At 46.8% G+C, this 18,226-nt stretch overlaps 1 protein-coding gene across 1 annotated transcript; it reads right to left on the bottom strand.

Moving 5' to 3' along the window:
- dcaf1 (ddb1 and cul4 associated factor 1) lies at positions 1 to 18,157 on the bottom strand. Its single transcript, XM_079740937.1, has 25 exons — positions 17,958 to 18,157; positions 17,272 to 17,392; positions 17,106 to 17,182; positions 16,929 to 17,002; positions 16,727 to 16,840; positions 16,463 to 16,600; positions 15,766 to 16,371; positions 13,492 to 13,593; positions 13,222 to 13,380; positions 12,869 to 13,048; positions 12,271 to 12,480; positions 10,298 to 10,467; positions 8,490 to 8,614; positions 7,881 to 8,116; positions 6,709 to 7,772; positions 5,896 to 6,094; positions 5,387 to 5,469; positions 4,898 to 4,982; positions 3,895 to 4,128; positions 3,079 to 3,172; positions 2,442 to 2,546; positions 2,268 to 2,341; positions 2,078 to 2,173; positions 1,615 to 1,840; positions 1 to 1,403 (listed from the first exon to the last, which is right to left on the bottom strand). The coding sequence occupies exons 2-25, from the start codon at positions 17,382 to 17,384 to the stop codon at positions 1,360 to 1,362; spliced, it is 4,608 nt and encodes a 1,535-aa protein (XP_079597063.1). The 5' UTR covers positions 17,385 to 17,392; positions 17,958 to 18,157; the 3' UTR covers positions 1 to 1,359.
- Positions 18,158 to 18,226: the final 69 nt, after the last annotated feature.

An 18,226-nucleotide genomic window follows, 5' to 3' on the forward strand; every position in this document is an offset into this window, starting at 1 on the left:
TTGCCTTTTATTTATTGTAAAAATACTTTAGATACATACAAGCTGTACAGAAACAATCTAAAAAAATGTCAACAATAAATCTTTGTAAGAAAAAAACTAATGGGCAAGAATGAACCAAGCAAAAACATGGAGGAAAAGATGACATTCGTTCAAAGTTTGCAATTAAAGCCTTTGTTGTCACACCTGTATAGACTAGTTCAGCTATCCAAAGGGATAACGCAAACAATTCATAGCACTCCATTATATTATACCCAGTAAACAAGGCCCGAGGCATTCAAAGCTAAAACAGAACAATGTGAAAAGGTGCTTTCCTATCATACCAAACAAACTGTAGACCCACCCAAAAAATGTTCATACTAAACCTACAGTCCAGGGATGTACCAACTGGGACCTATGTATGCGTGTGTTAAACAGGACCGATGCTCAAAGGCACTAGGCCCTTGGGTAATTCAAGAATTATGACCAATGATACCAAATCAAAACTGGCTGCTTTGAAGGGGGCTCTGGGTTGACACTGGGAGAGAAATAGTTAAGGCCTTGACGTGTCAGGGTTCTGACGATTCAGGTACAATAGAGCGAATTGTTTTGAACGCTCAACGCGTCAAAACTGATGGCAAGTTTTAGACAGAACCGCACGTAAGTAACTATATTTCAATTACAAACAAATCTAGAGGCTATTGCTACAGGGTGGCACCAAGGTGCAGTTCATTTTAATGAACGTTTTTTTATGGCAAACTTATGGGTGTGGGAGTTCAGTCTAGAGGTGGACTAGGTACGAGTACGGTACCTAGTCCACTAGTACCGTACACCATGTGGTAAATCTCACAGGATGGCACACAAAAGGCAATGTCACTGACCCCCACACATCTGTGTTCATCCAGACAAGGTCTAGTCGAATGTGAGTCGTTGAATGCTCACCTGAAAGAGCTGTGCTGATGTCACATAAAATGACGTTGAATACAAATGTGCAACTTTTTCCACTTTTCTCAATGTATTTGCAAATGGACTGTTTCACATCCCAAACTGAAAATGGGTCATGTACCCAACCATGTTACTGCCCAGAAGGATGATGCTATTTTTTTGTTTATCTCTTTGATCTTGGCCCCTGGTCTTCTCTGTAGAAGTCTTCAAGAGTTCTTGAAGTGCAGACACGTATCAGGGTTTCAGTGGCAGCTAATACTTGACATCAACCTTCGTTTGGTATAGACCCCGCCCCCCTCCTGCTTAATCAGGGCCCCAAACACATCCTGCCGTTCGGTCCCACACGTCCTGGCGTTCTGTCCCTACGCCGCCTGGCGTTCTGTCCAAGGACCTCCGTCCCAGTGGTGGTGGTGGGGAGGGAGGAGGGGGGGGGGCTCTTCACTCGTTCAGGGACAACATGATGTCATCCTCCAGGTCGGAGTCTGTTGGGTGGAAAAACAACCAGACATCAAATGAGGACTTCTTGTGAAGGCAGACTCACAGCAGCCTCTGCCACATGTCCTACGAGACCGTCCCCTCCCCCCCCCTTTGTGCTTCTCCCTGTAAATCTCAACTCTTACACAACTGACACAAGAACATCTCAGCTCAACTCGCAGTAACCGTCGACAACACAAGCGCCGATAACACACTCACCGTTCTCCCCTCCCTGATCAAAGTCAGAGTCGTCCTCGTCCTCGTCATCTTCCTCCTCGTCACCGTCCCCGAGGAGTCGAGCCACCTCCTCGTCGTCGGAGGGCGAGAACTCGTCGTTGGCGTCCTCCTCCCCGTCCTCCTCCTCGTCGTTCTCCAGCTCGGCCACCAGGGGGTCCGTGTCGCCGTCGTCGTCCGAGTCGTCGTCGTCATCGTCGTCGTCTTCCTCCTTGCCCGATAAATGCCAAAAGGAGGAAACACGAGGGGAGGGGTATGTAAAACAAACACGTCTGGACCTGGGAACCAATCGGGTGCAGGGCCTCCTTCAGGGGCCAATAGAAACGTCACGCGATTTGATGGGAGTGGGATCTGCCGGCTCCGACGGGACCTATCGCTGGTCAGACTGAAGGCACCGACATATGACCAAACACAAATAAATGGTCTAGAGAGAGGGAGAAGAGTGTACCTGATCTTCCTCGTCCTCCTCCTCTTCCTCCGCCAGCCTCTGCCGCCCGACCTCGTACAGCCTACACACCGTGTCTGTGTTGACAGAGTCTTGGTTCTGTGGAACCGAGCGCAGAGAGATTGTTGTGATCACAGCAGTGATATATAGAAATAAATATGTATCGCAGTGCTGATATAAATACTGTTCTCACCTCAATCACGGCCAAGTAGCAGTCCTTTGTGTCCGTGCAAAGGTCAAATATATTCCTCTTCACATCAATTGTGGCTGTGAAAGATATTACAAAATATGAGTTATTGGTCATAATGGGTTGGTCAAGTACTGCTACGGAATGTTGTCTCTCCTCTGTGGCACAGGCGGTTCTTACCGATCGGTTTGTAGTCTGTGGCATTGAAGGTCCTGAACGAGGAGCCGAACGGCGTTTTCACCTGCATCTCCATTATGTCGTCCTCGTCATCCGCCTGCAACATGGCTGAGAAGGCAACAGACACACAGCACACAACACTGACTCCAAGGACTACAGGTTGTGTGAAGGTGATGCTAGCCAGGGCAGTCAGTTGTTAGCCGCTAGGTGGTCTGTGGCAGCAGTGGCCATCCCAAGGCCCCGGTTCTAGGATTGGCCACTATAAGCACCACACACACACACACACACACACACACACACACACACACACAGTCTCCATCCTGGTTTGGTGAACCATCTGGCTCCCTCTGTTGCCAAGCCAGCACTGAGCCTTCTGTCACCATGGTTTCACCTAGACTGTGGTACCCACACCTAAACAGTCGTCAGTTTTGCATGTATATATCACACACACACACACACACACACACACACACACACACACACACACACACACACACACACACACACACACACACACACACACACACACACACACACACTTCATCTTAAGCTCTACCCAACTGCTTTCCAACTAAAAACAATTGGGTGCCAAGTGAAGGGTTTGCAGGATTGAATCCCTCCTGTCCTCATGCGAGGTTACCTCCATAGATGACAGTGCCGTTGTTGTTGAAGACTATCCGGCACTGGTCTAGCGCTGGGACCGTGTGGAGCAGGTGGAAGGTCCGGAGGTCCCACTGAATCCTTCATTAAGGAACAAGCAACCGTATTTCCCCCCTTTCGCATTATGCAATTGCCAATGAAAAAAAGAAAAAAGGTATAAATTTCATTTGGATTTGGTATCGTCCATTTTCTAATAATATGGCACTTGATTTATTTAGATATGAATGAGGGAAATTATTTCAGTAAACTTAAATCTCATCCCTCTACATTATTTTTCGATCCTCTAGTGAAAAACGCCACTGACAAGTTCAAATAAGAATGAAGAGGCGCAAACCTAAAATAATATCAACTCACTCAAACTAAATGTGATTCATAGAAATGACATCACCACAATAAGCTTGTCGCTGATTGGATGTGAATGATGCTTTCTCTGCTTAGTTTGTTCTATTATTAGCCAGCAGGGGAAGCTAGAGAATATTTTGGATGATTCAGCGTGCATTGATTCATTGATTCAACATTTAGGATGATATATATAAATACATATATGACATTTGACATCCCTCTAAAGATGTACCATTCGTGTGTTCTGGTTGTAACGGAAGAAAATGTACATGGTTCGTTCTCACTCTTTCTACTTTTTCCCCTGATCGAGATGGATGACATTAGTTACCATGGCTACCATACAACGCAATCACCCGTGGTTAGCAGAGCCACAACCACTGTCTCCGGTGATCGAGAGGCAGACCATCGTACGTCCTGTACTACCCGACTGCGGTCAAACGGACACCAAGGATACGATCTCCGTGTTGATGACCACCTCCAGGCAGTTGGGGTGGAAGACGCCGCTGATGTTCATGTTGAACTTGTCGAACTTGTGGATGGCCTGGGCCGAGCGGACGTCCCAGAGCACGCCGTCGTTGAGCACCAGGTCGTCGGTGGGGTTGAAGGTGGCGCAGTTCCTCTTGTAGTTGTTGGCCAGGTCGGGGTTGTTGAGCGTCAGGATGTTCTGGCCCGTCTGGATGTCGTAGAGCTGACCCCCGGAGGAGGAGTTTAGAATAACGTTTGATATTTAGCAAGACTCTTTGATAGCCTGGAAATCCAGACCCACATCTAGAAAGCTGGTCTGGCAAATTGCACTGCACGCAATTGGATAACACTATGAACAATTAGAAGAATACAAGGGTTGACGTATCCAGACGAGCAGAGCTAACCAATAGATAAGACTCTTGCCGTATCCGGCAGGTAAAACAGCAACGTTTTTGGCCCGCCTATATCAGATACACCGATGTGATTTGTTAATGTTCTGGGCCAGGAGAAGCGGGGAGTGAGTATATCGCTCGTTCCCATTGTGATTCGCTGAGCAAATTCAAATCGTGCTCTCGCGAGAACTCTGGATTTCCAGAGTAACTCTCTAATTCGATGGAATTTACATATACCATTAGGTCATTTAGCAGGCGCTTTTAACAAAAGGGACTTACAGCAAGTACATTTGTCCAAAGAAAACGTACAATGACTCAGACGCTTGGTCACTGAGGAGCAAGGCAGGAGGTTAGACATCTTGCTAAAAGAGGCAAGAATGAGGACATTTGGGTTCGTACCCAGAACCTTTCGGCTTGGAGTTGAACACCCTCCGCAGTATTCTGTCCTTCCAACTAGTGCTGACTGAGGTATGTCACTGGATTATATTACAGTATGAATATGTTTGCCATCGTTGTCCTGACAAGCAAATATCGGGATTCAAACCCAGAGTCAAACACATTCAGCTTTGCCATGGTTGGGACGTAGTGCGGGGAACGTACATGTGCCACATGCTCCTTAGTGCCGATGACTCGGTCTTGAGACAGCTTGCTGAACTCCACGTAATGGTCATTCGAGAAGGAATGTCTAAATACAATAAGAAAGTCTGGATTACACATTTGAATAAAATACAGCATTTCACAAATATCCGTTATCCATATACATTTGAAACGTGCACGATTTCTATACACAAGGATGCTATAGTTTAACCACCATGTCGATTCTAACTCGAGGATTATTATTTCTCCTGTTAAAACAGGAAGTTGAGATGTGGCCATTGTCTTCTGTAAACATCCCCCTCCTCACGCAGAGCGTTAACAGTCTGCTAACACCTTCAACATTACTTCACGCCATAAACTAAAAAAACTCCACCACAATTGCCTCCCTATTCATTTACTAAGTACTGTTTAGATGAAAACGTTAGCACCTCATGAATTAAACAGCAGACAATAGATAATGTTGTAGTAGCAGTTGTCCTAGTCGTCACTAACTTCATGATGAACACAGACTTCATCCCCCAGAGTGCCGAGCGAGGGTAGCTCCATGAGGCCGAGGTCAACAAGAGAGAGCCGTCCTATTGTGACGACAAACAAACAAGGAGCTGAATTAGACAAGAGACACTAAAGATATAGCAGAAGACTCGAGAATCGAATCTTCTAGGATTTCAGAATGGATTTACGACACCCTGGAGATCTTTCTTTTGTTCTTAGGTTTGCCTTTGTTTGTTTACTTTATCAGCCATCTGAACTTTTTCAAATGTAAATCCTACATGATCTAATATACACATACTCTGCTTTAATGCTATAATTTGCCACACCGCCTTTCTTGGCGCACAGCGCACTACATAAGATCCTGCCCCCCTATGAACTGAATCCAGCATCGATAAAATAATGACCCCAAGAATCCAATAACAGTGAGATACCGACTGATTCCCACCCCTTAGAGACACAATAGTGATAATGACGGAGCAACAACGCAGCGCCTCTCCTCCCACACCCACCCGGGAGGGCTCCAGGTTGGTGATGACCGAGTTGTGACAGTTGTAGCTGGCCTCCTCCTGGCCCGTGAACACGTTGTACAGCTTGAGCTGGCCCGTGCACGTGCCCAGCATCAGGAAGCGCTCCCGGGCCGAGAAGGCGCAGCACATGAAGCCGCTCTGGTCCTCGTCCGCCTGCCGGAACACCGAGATGGGCCGGAACCTGGGGATAAACAAACACAACAACACAGTTCATATATAGTCCAACCAAGGCTGTGCTGACTAACCAACTAACTAACTACTAGCTGTCTATCTGAGAATCGTACTCGTGCGAAAGTAAAAGGTGTCTTTAGCCTGATTTAGTCCCGAGGGACGAGCACTCAACTGCTTTTTCCAGATGCCTGTGGAGAGATGCAAAACAGGGCTCTAGCTAATGATGGTTTAAATGGTTGATTATTCTGGGATTATTAGAAGTGACAGTCCTAAAATGCAGACACCTGCACAATCAGCAGGTCGCACGGTTTATCTACATATAAACAAGCATGTAAATGCAATTCTGACTATAACCGCCCCCCCGGATAGGCCAATAAAGATTTACTTTGGTGGTGCAGGCGATGATGTAACACTCTGGCATTCATTATTTAGACAAACAACCGAGAACACACGGTTCTTGTTCCAACTTATTATGGCACATTGAGATCGATTATGGATATCATATTGCATATAAAAGGGCTGAAGGATTTTCTGACCGAAAAATAAAAAACAAACTCAAGACTACTCAACGACAATCAACAATTAGCCGTCTCGTTCCCTCCGGCCGCCCCGGATAATCCCAACCTGCTGAACACCAGGTGCCGGTCGAAGCAGCCCCCGTCCACGCCGCCGTACTTGGGGTAGATGACCCTGCGCGTGTGCCGCGACGTAAAGTTAGTGGGCGCCTGCCGCCGCTGCTTGGGCTCGGGGCACTGGTGCGGCGTGAAGAGGGAGAAGGGCGGGCACGTGGCCACGGGGTTCTTGCAGCGCGCGTGCTGCTCCCTGAGGTACTCGGTGATGATGCTGTCTAGCGCCGGCGGCGAGGGCAGGTGGCGGTCCAGCTGCTTCTTCATGGCCGGGCTCTGGCTGAAGGCGCCGTGGTCCGACTTCTGCCGCAGCACCCGGGGCTTCTTGCAGCTGGGCGCGCCGGGCACGCGCTCCCGGGTGAAGGCGATGCGCCCGGGCAGCGGCGAGCCGTTGGTGCAGCCGTGGCCGAGGGCGGACGTGGAGGGGAAGACCGGCGAGGCGGCGGCCGTGAGCTGCGACGCGGAGGGGCGGGTCTGCGTCTGCACCGACATGGTGGTGGAGGCGTGCCGCGCCGGGACGCCGTTGGCAAGCCGCGGCGTGCGGGGCAGGGTGGCGACGGACGAGGCGGCGGCGGCGGGCTGGGGGGTGACGGGGGGGATGGCAGACGTCGGGTGGGCCAGGTGGCAGAGGATGGCCATGGGGAGGTCGGCCTCTTTGGTCAGGGTGTTGGCCGTGCCGCTCAGGCCCTTAGCCACCAGGTGGTTGCGGATGAGCAGCAGCAGCTCCTTCTCGGGGAAGGAGATGCGCGACTGGGCCACCACGTTGGCCCTCTGCAGCCAGGCCAGCGACACGTCGGTGCCGATCAGGAGGGGCTTGCCGGAGATCCGCTCGATCAGCTCCGCCGCAAACTTGCAGAACTTGACGTGCTCGTTGCGCTTGTCCTGCAGCACGGGCTCCTTCATGAGCTGCTGGATGTGTCCGCTGCTGAACAGGGGCAGCTTGCTGATGATCTGCCGCACCGAGGTGGAGCGCGACAGGCCCACCAGGGCCTTACAGGCCAGGGCTCTGATCTGGTCCGCGTCCGTGATGGGCATCTTCACCATGAGCAAGGACAGGAGTACCTACGATCCAAAGACAACAGAAAGGGAAGCAGGAGAGATTAGCCCCGACCACAAAGACACGGCCTGCTGCACTGAGGGGCGCCGTCTGTCCATAGAGGGTTCCAGCACCTTGATGCCGTTGTTGGACTGCACCACGTTCCACATCTTGGTGAGGACGCTCTCGCTGGACTTGGTCTGCTGCGGCAGGCGCCGCCGAGCGCTGCCGGCGATGAACTTGCCGATGCTGGAGATGCGCTTGTCCGGAGCGCAGACGCAGTTGATGACCACCTGCAGGGCGGACTTCTGGATCTCGGCGTCATTGACAAACACCTCGCCCTCGGCCACCATCAGGACGATGCTCATCCCTGAGGTCGGAGGGTCAAAAGTCAGTACGAGTGGTACGTTGAATGGTAACGCGTATGGATACAATCTGGTTAAAGAATATATATGCAGTTACATTTTCCAGGGAAGCTCTCCAGTATTATGATTTATAAGAAAATGGTTGAAAGGTGAAAGATATTTTGCATAGTTGATTATGTATCTGCCAGTAACAAGTCTAAACTATGAACTGAACTGTAATCATAAGGCATTTAGAAAAAAGCATTCCTAAGGAAGATACAATTTATTTAGTCAATATAATGTGCAATATACTGCACATTACATGTCCACAACCATGATCTCACTTATCAAGTAGGAAATGGAGAGCAGTGAGAGTATAGCGTGCTTCTTAACACATACCGACAGTAGACACACTAGACCCGCCCTCATCGAGAACAGCGACGGCGTCAGCCAATAACAGCTGGATCTTGGGGACGACAGTCAGCATGCTGAGAATGTCAAGGGCGTACCGGACTGTGTCACTCCTATGGAAGGAAATACATACAAATCAAATGGTAGAGCCTGAATTATTAACATTGACAGGGTTAGGGGTTGGATTCCAACTTGCACCACCCATGCTAAGAACATATGCATTGGTAGTATTTTATTGTAGTATTCTTCCATCATTAGGCCGATACGTGACAGTGACTTTTTTAGATGCATTTTTTTTTTTGGTTTTCTTCTTTCCTTTCTTTCTTCTTTAATTGTTCTATCTTTTCTAAAACCGCCTGTTGACAATGGTTGCGATTTAGCACATGTGCCAAAACACTCAAACAATGCATCTAGTTTGTCCAATGTAATTGCTTTGTCCACATCCAAAAAACATTTATAATAATTAATAATAACTGGTAATGTTAGTTGGGTATTGTTAGACACTCTCTTAGACCCTCGCGAGGAGAACTGACACTTAGATACACAGAACTCATAGAGTAAACAAGAAGTTGTGATTGACATCTGGAAGATTTCCAAGAAGAACGGTATGGATTTATTTTTAACTTATCCTGGCTGGTTTTTGCCGTGCATCGACGTGGATTCTGAGGGCTGTCCATCTACTGTAAGCATGCCTGCGTTCCATTGACTGACAGGTTTCCCTCGAGTGTAGCACATCTTCCCATGGACTGATTTTCCCACTGGAGCGTGGTAGGACGTGTCTTTTTCTAATCTGTGATCTGAATTTTTGTATTGAAACACGCAGAACTTTTTTTATTTGAGATCTCATAGGACATTTATTTTTTTCTTTTGGGGTTGTTGGATCCAATATAGGGTTATATGATCGGAATTGAACTGAATTACATGTTGTACAGCACATATGCTACAAGTTAGGTTAAATTATATTATCTGAAGTGAACTGAATTACATGTTGTACAGCACATATGCTACAATTTTAGGTTGAACTATGATCTGAATTGAACTGAATAATATGTGTAATACCACATATACAACAGTTCAGGTAGAATTTGATAATTTGCATTGATATTTTATATATATTATATCACACGCCACATGTTCAACTAGTGGTACTTTAAAACATGCATTGATATTTCAAATTATATACCGTACAATCTATAAGTGATATTTTAAGACCTGCATTTATATTTCATATTATACACCACACCTTAAAAATATTTATTGCCTTCAATCAAATTCTAACAGTTTATTTTTTATTTTATTTTATTCTGCTTAATAGAATATCATGACTGAGCTTGATAGTACATAAAAACACACACTTATACATTACATATTCCCATCCATATTTTATTGATCAATTTCCTGATACCTTCTGGTTTAAATGTGTATACATTGAAAACATTTGATACATGATCTGATTTGTCCGCTGTTTTTATTTTGGGTTTGGGTGTAATACTTCATGTGATTAAGAGCTACTGTAGTTCTCCTGAATGAACCTTAGGATAAAATTCCCCAAAGGGAATCCCAGAGTCTGGTAAACACAGAGTTACACAGACATTGGGGTTCAAACCCAGTCCCTTACCAAACACCCTCACCACTACATCACCCTGCACCCTGAGTATTGTTAGATGCTTTGGATACAACATCCAGAAAATCTCTAAATACACAAAGGCTCCAACGATGTACAAACGGGAGGAAAACAGAGGGGACTACAGTGCGTTTCTGCGGTGCAGCTGGAGGCTGTTTGGCAGGGCCTGTACCTGCCGTAGTAGGTCTTCCAGTTACAGGCGATGGATATGAGCTGCAGGAGGAGCTGCACACAGGAGAGCCTGTGGAAGACCTCGGCGGGCTCCCAGTAGAGCCGCAGCGGGCCGTACTCGATGAGGAACTCCATCATCTCCACCACCTGCTCGTGGGTGTAGCTCACCGCCTTGGAGGAGAGGGGAAACATCGGGTCCCATGTTCTATTATAATGCACTGATGCATCTGGAGGGTAATCTCGGGGCCAGAAGTCTGACACTGCTCAAGTCAAACTTATGGCGGGAGAATGGCCAGCGCCTGCGCTGGAAACCAGCAGGCGCGACGGGTGGAGCTACCCAGGGTTTCCGGTACTATTACGGAGATATTCTACCAGACTGGGAGAGAAACTCATTTCAGAATGGCATGATGGCGGCTCGAGAAGGCCAGTCTACTTCATAGACATGACTTAAAACCTTTACAGACACTTTGTCTAAGGACCCCTACAGGTAGTGTGGCAGGACGGTTGGTGTCCGGTCAGGACAATTTAGCTTGCCTTCTAATAGCTACGGGAAATGGTTAGTTTGTATTTGAAACGAGACCTCCGATACGATCAGCTTCGACATCACTACGGTCGTAGCTGTAGATATGCGTAGTGTAGTTGTAGTTTAAAGCAGTGGTTCTCAACCTTTTTTGAGCAAACGCCCCCCTGACCTTACCCTGATCCTCTGGCGCTCCCCCCCCCCCAATAATTTTTTTTCAATAAACTAACAACCCCACTCATACTCTTGTTATATTGCTTAAAGGTGTCAATGCATCGTTTTTCATTGATTTTGCGGTGGTCACTAATAGCAATGAATGCCCTCTGAGTTGGATTTGGTGCAAAAAATATAAATGAATATTCATGACAAACATTCATTCACCGCGGCCACGGCCCCGGCACTCCCGCGACTCTCAGCCGCCACGTCTCCCGTCTTGCCCCCGGCCGCGCCCCCCCCCGCGGCCCGGGCACCGTGACTTTGGGCACCGTGACCGCGGCCCCGGCACTCCCGCGCCTCCCGCCGTGAATGAATGAATGGCCCGGGAACCACGGGCACCGCGGCCCGGGCAACGCGGGCACTGCGAAAACAGATCGCGCGCAGAGGCCTAATTAGGCCTATATATTTTGTATTTGAAATACAACAGTCTTTTCGTGGAGACTACGTTCAGAGCAACTGGAACTGAACAACAGCAAGAGGAAGGGGGAAAACGGAATGAAACAAAATTTGTTATTTCTTTCTTGCTATCGGCCATGTTTGATTGTGTTGTGTTGGTTATTGAACTGTTAACCCGCGAATTTGGGTTATGTTTATCAGCGTTACTATAGTGATCATGACGATAGCTGATGTAACGGGAGTCCGGGCGTGTGCAGGACTGAACCGCGCTGTATGACCACTGTTCCACTGCGCATAAACAGTAAAAAGTAGCTGAGACGGTAGAGGGGTAAGAAACCAATAAATGGAAATAGGCTATTTATTTCAGGTAGCCTATTCTTTCACCCAAAAAAATTTAAAACCATGAAAGTTTAAAATCCCCCCAAAAAAAGGAATCACGTTCCCAGCGCCCCCCTAGGTTGTGCGAACGCCCCCGTTGAGAAACCATGGTCTAAAGTCTGAGATTTGTGAGACTGTATGGGTGGTGAATCTTGAAGCATTATATGAATGTTACCAAATGACAACGGGATGAGGAAGCATTCACAGTTAAGGAAGGCTCAAAAGTACAATGTGCTAAATTAGCCAGATCAGGCTAACCCCGGCATCAAATTTAAAGAATATAGTCCTCACCCCTACCTCTCCCTGCCACACCCATCCTCTAAAACAGAAGTTTCCTTAAAAAACCTAGCATGAGTTTGGAGATGAGGCTCTTAAGATGGATCCATATAGCCTTAAAGTAAGCATCTACATGACATAATGTGCATATTACACACACAAACACACACTTTCTCCCTTCTATTTACCTTGTAGTAAGGCTGGGAGTGGACAGGGGCGCCCCCTTCTGTGCGCTGCAGGGACTGCTTGACGTGCTCCACCTTGATGGCCAGGTGGGCCTCGAAGTACCTGCGCAGAGCCATGCAGGTGTGCTTGGCCGTCTGCCGGCTGGAGAAGATCTCATCGTCGCTCAGCAGCTCCCCCTGGTCTTCGTGGTTCAGGATTTCCAGTGTACTTATCTTAAAACATAAAAATAGCATTAAAAAAAAGAAAGGCATTTGCTAATACTGTTTCCCTCTAACTCACATTCTTTGACGTCATCCTTGTTATTGAGCCACCATTCTTGAGAGGGGATGAGCAGGAAGCTATCACCAAGTAATCTGGATTAGTTTTATTAGATAATGTTTTTCTTTGTCCTTTTCCAATTCCTACCCTGATCCACTCCCTGTGACGCACGATGGACGTGCAACATAAATAAAACTTGCGGTGAGCGTTGTGAAATCAGTATCTATTGATCAACCTCTCCCTGTTGTATGACTGCATGAAACCTGTGTTCCAAGAAGTTCTGACCGGGGAAACAGTGCCAAGGTGCTTGACCACGGTCTAGAACCAACACAGGCGTCCTACCAGGTTGACCAGGCGCCGGAGGCCGTCCTGCCGGTCGAAGAGCTCCAGAACGGCCCGGAAGGAGAAGGAGATGGAGAAGAACATGGTGGCGTGGCAGCAGCCCGACGCGTGGGAACACTCCAGCAGCCACAAGGTGTAGCCCACCACGTCCGACAGGATGGAGGGCGGCAGCATGCACACCTTGGAGGAGAGCACACAAAACGACATGAGCAGGAACTAAGAAACACACACACCACTTTATACATATTTTTATATTTACAATGCTGTTTTAACACCTGAACAGTTGGCTAAGTTTAAGACACAGCGGACTCAATAGAAGAAGAATTGTTTCGAGGCGATGTGACTTGTTCTACCCTTTCCATGGCGTCCTGGTTATAGGCCAAGTAGTAAAGACACAGAGACACTCCCGTCGCCGCCATGGACGGCCGAGGGATTTCTAGAAGCTTCTGCACCCCCCCATGAGCAACAAACTCTGCTGCAAACTTCTTGTGCAGCAGAAGGGACGCCAGGTACTGCAACAATAAACAAACAACACATAATGAAGACAAGCTTGACACGCCGAGCACCGCTGGGGTGACTCTGAGCCAATCAGAAACGTTCATCCGCTCGATGAGTTCACGCACCTTGAGTGCCTCGAAGGTGAGCTGCACGTCGTTGGTTTGCTTCAGGTCCATGTAGTGCATCAGGAGCTCGCGGGCGCCCATCTGCATGAACACGGCCAGCAGCTGTGGGGGGGGGGGGAAGGAAAAACACACAGGCCAAACACAGGTAAACATATCAGCTTTAACCTGCAATCGTGCACATTATCCACTAGTCCAGGGGCTTCACCTTCAGAAGAGGCCTTTTACCTGTTATAACAAAAGACAGCAGCATACTCTTATGAAGAGAAGAAAATAAAACGCTGGTATGGGAATGCTTACTTTGAAATACAACACCGAACTATGCAGGCGTGAGTCCTTCCCTAATTTGTGTAAAATTAATAAAACAGAAATTGTTGTTGAAATAAATCAAACATATAGCTAGCCAACTGCTATGGTTTTGTTCAGTGCTGGAGCCGCGGCTGTATTGCGACGCTGGTGTGAGTGTTCATTTGAAACACGACCCACTTAGGTTTCAATGAAGACAAACTGCTTTGCTCCAAAAACGAATAAATGTGTGATAAACATTGTGCAAAGTTTCAATGACATTGCACCGCAGCACCAGCGCTATTCGAGAGCATGTGAAGAAATGATATTATGGATAGATGGAATAGTATAGACTATTCTGGAGGACAGATAGACATAAATAAAAAAAAGAACGCAATTGGAGTAGGGTATATTACCTCATTAGCAGACTGTAATTATTAGCTAGTATTTTATATAGGAGGAGGAGCGTGAAGAGTTGGTTTGTGAGGAAAGATGTCGAGGCGCTGGCAGTAAAAATAGAAAAAAGACCCCCAATGCAATATAGTCATTTGAAAACGTATTTAAAGTGACAAAATCTGTTCAAATGATGAACGCAGATGGATGGTTAGTGACAAAGGACATTTTCAGGTCTAATTAAGGGGTGTGACAACAGTTTTTAGGATGCCACCAAATTAAAAAAAAAGGTAGTGGCAGCAATGCCACCTGTAGAAAATGTAATCCTTGAGCCCTGCAAAATATACACATTTTTTTGCAAAATAATAGCCTATTCAATTATAGTGTTCTGTGTTTGTGTCTGAATATCGCTAAAGAGCTGAACTATAATATTAGGGCTTTAAGTAGTGACAATGACTCCTATAAACACGTACATGTTCAGCAGGGATGGCTTGATGTCCAGGGGTGTAACAGGGTAGGCTAATGTGTTTTTTCCTTCTTCTTTTTTTTAAAAATCACACAATATTTCCCCAAATGCAGTTTACATGTTGACGATCGCATGCGGTATACACTCATCATTTATGTGATTGTGTGTTTCTTTGGCCTCTCTCAGGGAGGGGGAAGTGAGAGAGCATGCCTCTCTGTAAATTTCTCACGAAAACTGTCATCTTGCGCTCAAGCGCCATAACCACATCCAGCAGCTGCGGCCCATCAGAGTTCACACATCTGCATAACAACGCTATCTGCTCAATATCCTTTACATCGTTTGACACATCACAGGCGATTGAGTATGCTGGAGCCGAGTTCATCTCATCAATTTGTTAATTGTGGACGTTAGCTTTTTGTTTGTTTTTGAATACCGAGAATAGATGCTCTGATATTTGTCTGTGAACGGCTTTCCGCACCTTACTATCTCCTGAGCCGCCACGAAACCATCAGTCGTATTTGAATTTGGAGATTTGATCCACTTCTTGAAAGCATATTTCCTCAGATCAACTTTCCGCATCAGGTTTTTCGTTCATCTCCAGCTGGGAAATTCTCAGCAAATGCTTTGTGTTTGTATATCGCGCCACACATCAAGTATACAGGTATGCCGGCATGGGAGTAAAAACAAACAAATCTGTCAATGTGTATTAAACAAATTTTCTTTCCGAGACATCCTTTTGTTTGATTTATCGATGGTTAGCATACCAGGGTCAATAACTCAACCCCTCGACTCCTGCACTAGTCCTTTTTTCATCATCCAAAAACAAAATGCCTGAGGTTGATAATTTGGGTCACTTGGTTGGTTGGTTGGAGTGAACGGGTTTAGGGCTCAAGTCACCCTTTATATTGTCAAATACTATAAAAGACGAGTATAAAAGGTGCAGCAGTCCTGCATACATTGTTGACATCAGTGGAGGAAGAGTGCCATCTACTGGTGGGTTAACAGGGTGCAATTCATATAAAATTCCCCTACCAAAATCTACTGAAATTACCCAAAATGATGCACTGTAGTTATAGCCCAACAGAAGTCACACACACTCCTAGGTTAACAGCGCATGGTAAAACAGGCCTCACCTCTTGGTATTCGCCGAGGGGTGTGAGGTATTGTAGGATGAGTCTCTGCTCTATCTCGGGGGTCAGTGGGTACAGATGGTAGTTGTTCCCGATCACCCAGGGGCTCATCTCAGACCAGCTGCTATTGGAGAGCTCATTAAAGTTCCTCTCCGGGTCGGGCAGCGAGTAATGCAGCTTCTGCTTGGCCTTCTTGCCGCCCTCCATCTCTGCCTTCCTCTTCAGGTATCCGCTGCCATCCAGCATGTCCTGGTGCGTCACGGAGACGGGTGCAGAGATGGGCTTCATCATGGTCTTCACCATAGAGTTGGTGCGGCTGCTGGTCCTGTGAGGGGAGCTAAGATAGAAGGACACGTCCTTTTCCACCTCGACGGCGGCAGATAACGATTTTTCCGCTGCGTGGTCTTCGTCCTTCTCCTCCTGTCGCTGGGACACCCCGTTTCTGCCTGACCTGAAGGGCACGTCCTCAAATCTCCCGTCGACAGCTTCCTCATCCAGAGGGAGCAGCGGCTGGCTCAGGCTCTTCCTGGGACTGGGCCGCTTGAACTCCTGCTTGCTCTCTGCTTCCTTCTCTTGGAGCTCACGCAGCCGCTGCAGCATCAGTGGTACCTGGGCAGAAACAAGGGCACGGCTAATGGCTATAGTTACCAACACTATACACAATTATATTCCAATTGCTAGTAAAGAAACCCCGTCTCACCAGGACAGAGTTCTCCTCTCTATAGTTGGCAGCGATGTCCTGGTTCTCCATGGCACCAGCCAGAAGGCCAGTGGCATAGATCCTAAGAGGCTGCTCAGCTTCCTGTGCCCAATTGAACAGCTTTTCAACTATCCCCTCCTGTAGAACAAAACAAGCAGTATAAACACTTGCTAGCCAAGGTAGAACCCAAACTCAGTCTTGTGAAGGACCACAATAGAATGTGTCATGGGCAAAGAATATTTAATGATTTGATGAATATCACACCTTTTCCTGAAAAACCACAGCTGTCTCCAGGCCAGGCATGATGTTCTGCAGCAGACGACAGGCCGCTGTGTTAAGGGAAAGCTCTCTGCTAATCATCACATAGCTATTGACCAGCTGGGAAGTAAAAATACATTTTAAAGATTAGAGGAGTTCAATGTGAGCATATTAGGGCTGATTATACATTGTTTAAACATTGTCTTACAGCATTCATGAAATCATCATTCTTGAACAGGATTTTAAGTAGATGTCCTAATACACATTCTGGATCAGCTCTCCCTAAAAGGCCACAGGAGAAAAACATGAATCAAATGCACTTGTCAAACCATTTCTTTCTAAAATGTTTATTTTCCCATCTGGTGTCAGGTAGATTTCAATGTACCAGGATGTCGGTCATCAAAGGGATCTGGATCTGCTTTGTGGTATTCCTCGGTTTCTCTTTCAACCAACTCTGAGATTCTGCAATTGTATCACAAAAACATTTGTACACGAATAGTTCACAAGCTTAGAGCTGCATAGAAATGTGATATTGTGTGCAAACGACTCACTTTGTGAGGATATCAACCAGCTCCTCTGTGCTGAACTGCTGCTCGGTCTCCCACTTTTCCAAAAGAGCAGTCAGCTCTGCCTTGGAATCCACGCTGGCAGATGAAGACGCCATAGCGTTTCCTAACACATTGATTGAATAAATAAATGGACTCCAACAGTTAAACACCTTTCCTCTCACACAACTCTGTTTAACTAATGTACCACACTTAATAACCATACGCACTTAAAAAACACAACAAATGTTGAGCGCATCTTAAGACTATGACTTCCTCAAACTCATGAAGCAGCTGCTGCAGCTCTCCAGGGACTGCAACTGTCAAACTGGCAGCTTGTTTGTGAACAACAAGTCGGCAGTCGAAATGTATCTTCAGCATTTGTCTGATAGACATTTAGACAGGAAAACGATTCCTATAGCCAATTGACAGTTCAGCATATTTTTGGTTGTCGCTCGTAGCAGGCTTTGTGCAGAAATGTTAGGTAAAACTCCTAAAGCTAATGGAACTTCATAGCGACCCTATGTTGGCACTTCGCTGAGACGTTTTTGTTGAAACGTAAATGATACACTACCAACAAACTCTAGGTTATGATGGTGACACTTTCGTCTCGCTTGGATCAGCACACATATATTAATTTACATCAACAATCAGTTAGAGCTAGCTAAACATAGCAAATGAGCTAACTTTACCTTGCTCCACTCAGCTTTCCCACGATCACCAAACCCTTCTATTCAATAATATGAAACAACCCTCGGCCACGTCCGGGCGGTTATTTCACTGTTAACCAAGGTCTCACAGCCAAACCTTGATTTTGTGTATGATAGCTTCCTGTGCACAACGTGTTTTCATTATGGCGAAAACCAATGATCCTTTAGCAATACACCTTTTTGCAAACACGTTCCATACGTCATTTGACTGGCGACCGTCTACTTTTGATGACGCGGCAGTTGAAAAAAAA

The sequence above is a fragment of the Pollachius pollachius genome (assembly GCF_949987615.1).
Source record: "Pollachius pollachius genome assembly, chromosome: 8".
Taxonomy (NCBI): Eukaryota; Metazoa; Chordata; class Actinopteri; order Gadiformes; family Gadidae; genus Pollachius; species Pollachius pollachius.

Excerpts from the sequence above, each read along its gene's own strand:
- dcaf1 (XM_079740937.1), bottom strand. The coding sequence starts at position 17,384 with ATGGCGTCTTCATCTGCCAGCGTGGATTCCAAGGCAGAGCTGACTGCT. Across the intron at positions 12,481-12,868 it reads TCCGGCGCCTGGTCAACCTG|ATAAGTACACTGGAAATCCT; the intron begins GTAGGACGCCTG and ends TTATGTTTTAAG. Across the intron at positions 6,095-6,708 it reads CGGCACCTGGTGTTCAGCAG|GTTCCGGCCCATCTCGGTGT; the intron begins GTTGGGATTATC and ends GTTTATCCCCAG.